Genomic DNA, 3,184 nt, shown 5'->3' on the forward strand with positions numbered 1-3,184 from the left:
ATACTCAGCTTTTCTGATTTCCAATCAGTTGTTTCAAACATGAGACGCAATTTAGTCTGGATCTCATTTACATCAGTAAAAATCAGGAGCAGCTCTGTTAATTCAGTGTAGGTGTGAATTCAGAATCAATCCAGTGCCGTTGTCAGATAAAATAATAACTTTAGCCTATAATTTATTTATTTATTTAATATTTCAGGTTTCATCGCCCATAATTGTTTGACAGTATCCTATATTTCACACACCAGTTTCCTTCAGGGAAATCATTGCATCGTGAAGACCTGAGATTGCACTGCAACTTGAATAAGTGTGAGTGTGTGTTGCAGCTTACCCAGATGTTAATGAAAAATGTGGCCCTCATCTTTATTAGAGAACAAGAGATTGGACTGGGAACAGAACCCAGGGAAAGTGGGGGGTAGCATTCCATTTTAACTAAACCATGTGTTGATGGTAAGAGAGATCGTGGTTCTGTGACTAGTTCACACAGATACATTGATATTTTTGTCATCAAAGCTTGACCAGAGAAGATGAGCTGAAGACAATCGTTTGACAGCCTGTGGCCAAGAACTTATCAGAATTTACATCATGGTGACTGAGGGTAATTGTGGGGACAATGGGAACATACAGAGAGAGGAAAAAAGAGACTTCACCTGTCAGCTTACAGAAAAAAAGAACAAACAGATAGCAAGTTCTTTATGAAACTGGTTTAATTATATATTTGGATGGTAGGAGGAAAAGCATTGTAAATCTGGGCATTTGAACAACTGTGTGTGTGTTTTCTAGAGACCTCAGCCTGTCGTATAAGACAGTAAACCACCATGTCCTCATTTCATCAGTACTTTAGTGAAGTACAGTAATTTTCGTGGTGCCAGTGAACCCCGTTGCCAGAAAATATTCTTATTATAATTCAGATGTATTTTTAAAAATTCTGACAAGCATGCTTAAAGAAAATATATTGAGTATTCATATAACACAGCTAAATATACTCGGTGTTTTTTTAAATACAATTGCACCTTGAATTCTCCATGATTATCCATCAGAATTACCAAGTAGATTTTAAAGGACATATAGCAAGACACTGTGAGTGCAATGAAAGGATTCAGGTTTTGAAATATTCATCTTTTGTCTGTCACTCATGTTGTTGTTAAAGTAGTGGCACCAATGTCGCTCTGAACTATGGCAGACAGTATTGACAATCGTGCCATTCTAATTTGAATCCAAAATTAGTACTGAAATCGGCCATGAATTTGCATATAAGTAGGTTTGGGAAGTGTTTTACAATGTGACGTTACCTTTAAGAGCTACATTAGATGGATGCCTTGGATTGCTTCTAGAAGGAATTAACATGTGGATCAATACATCTTCATCAAGGGCCTTGTAAAAGCTACAGAAAATCCTTAGCGTCTATAGCCTGTTTTTGTTGTATGCGAAGAATACTTATTAACTCAGTAACTTCTGAAAGTGTATTTGTGAATACAGTAATATTACAATTAAATGGTATGGAGCGTGAAAGGCAATATGTGCTTTTGTTACGTTAGCCCCAAGGCCTATTACAAGCCTTTGTCATTGTTTACACTAAAAAATTCTCTGTCTTATATTGGCACTTATTTATCTTTTGATTTATATACACAATAAATTTTCTGGACCTGGAGTACACATAAACATACATGTAATACAGTATTACGGTATATATACTATTTATCCTTTTTTATGTGTGTACATAATTACAATTTATTTTTGTCTTTTATGTTTAGTTTTTAATTATGAAAACTAAATATTTTTTTCCAGGCAATAAAAGGTCTGTGTATAGTGATTTTTACCTCAGAATTTGCAATAGATTCATGTGGAGTGTTTTTAATTTATAAAATGAAAGATTGTCATTTTAGATGTTAGCCTAAAGGCAGAATGCAATTTAGTTGTTAAAATTAGATCTCACTCTTTACTATTTACAAGACCAGGTTTGCGTAAATGGGATGGATTATTTTTGTAAAGGGCATTCAAGCAATAGCAGGGTGCTTTTCATGAGCTGGCTTTCTGTTTATTTTTGAATAAATCGATTCAAACGTTTTAAGAAATAGGTTGATAGGACCTTTAGAAACACTTTAATTTTGGTAAAAATCCTATAAAATGCAGAGTAAGAACCCCAAAATATCAATAATTACTGAAACAGCCAACTACAAGCTTGTATCAAATAAAAATAACCAGCATTGTTCCACCTCTTACTGGAATCAATTAGGTGTATTAAAAATAGAATTAGTATGGAATAATTTGGCTTCTGCAATGCCATTATTTTGTAACTATAGAGCAGCATTTTTACATCAAGGAAGCAATGAAGATGTATACCACTCTAAATCATATATAAATGTGCGTGTCGCTAGAATTATAGTTGTGAGAGTATTCCTAATAAAATCCCTTGTTTTCAGGGTTTAAATCCCAGCCATAAAAATGTAGCTTGGATTAAAGCTTGGCAAAACAATTCTTTTCCTGAGACTGTTTTTGTTCGTTTGTTGCCAAATGTAGAAGAAAGTGTGGAATGTGTAACAATATAGAAATTTTCTATTTTGACAATGAAGCATTTAAGTTTTTCTTTATAAAAAAAAAAGTAAATGGGACAACTGACAGTCCTTAATATATTATAGTCACTTCGATAGTTTTAAAAAAATAACCAAAAATTTTATAATTGGAAAAGAGGCTATGACATCTGCCCTGTATTAATTTTCACAAATGTATTGCCTGATCCTGCAAAATGTATGCAGGATAATAGTCCCAGTGATATCACTGTGTGTATAATGACTTCCCATGTAAATTAAAGCCAGCAGGACTAGGAATTTTAGAGCCCCTTTCTACTCCAATTGAAATCAATGCTGGGTTTTGCCTTGGAGAACATATGCCATTCTATACATTTGACAACTAATAGGATCTACCGTGGCCGTCTCTGTTAAAAATAAGATATACTGTGGCCCTAATACAATAAAGCACTTACATGCTGAACATGAGACAAGGAAAGTTGACCTTGGTAAGACTTATCCACACACTTAAATGCTTTGCTAAATTAGAACTTAGAAGTAATTTATGCATAATATACATACACACATGTTTAATCCTGTACATGTATTTTATATATTGTAAATTTCAATGGGTTTGGTGGACAAAAGCTGTAAAGTATTGACCAAGTGATAGACAAGTT

The 3,184-nt window shown here is 33.7% G+C and overlaps 1 protein-coding gene across 5 annotated transcripts in view; it reads left to right on the top strand.

Annotated features, from left to right (window-relative positions):
• Nucleotides 1–564, top strand: part of PHACTR2 (phosphatase and actin regulator 2) — a 197,826-nt gene extending 197,262 nt beyond the window's left edge. For all 5 annotated transcript variants that reach the window (XM_075924329.2, XM_075924328.2, XM_006139329.5 and 2 more), the window contains one exon: nucleotides 197–564. In XM_075924329.2, coding sequence (XP_075780444.2) covers nucleotides 197–212 — 16 coding nt within the window. In that variant the 3' untranslated portion in view covers nucleotides 213–564. The remainder of the gene's footprint in view (nucleotides 1–196) is intronic.
• The last annotated feature ends 2,620 nt before the right edge of the window (nucleotides 565–3,184 follow it).

The sequence above is a fragment of the Pelodiscus sinensis genome, chromosome 3, assembly GCF_052426305.1.
Source record: "Pelodiscus sinensis isolate ZL-2025 chromosome 3, ASM5242630v1, whole genome shotgun sequence".
NCBI lineage: Eukaryota > Metazoa > Chordata > Testudines > Trionychidae > Pelodiscus > Pelodiscus sinensis.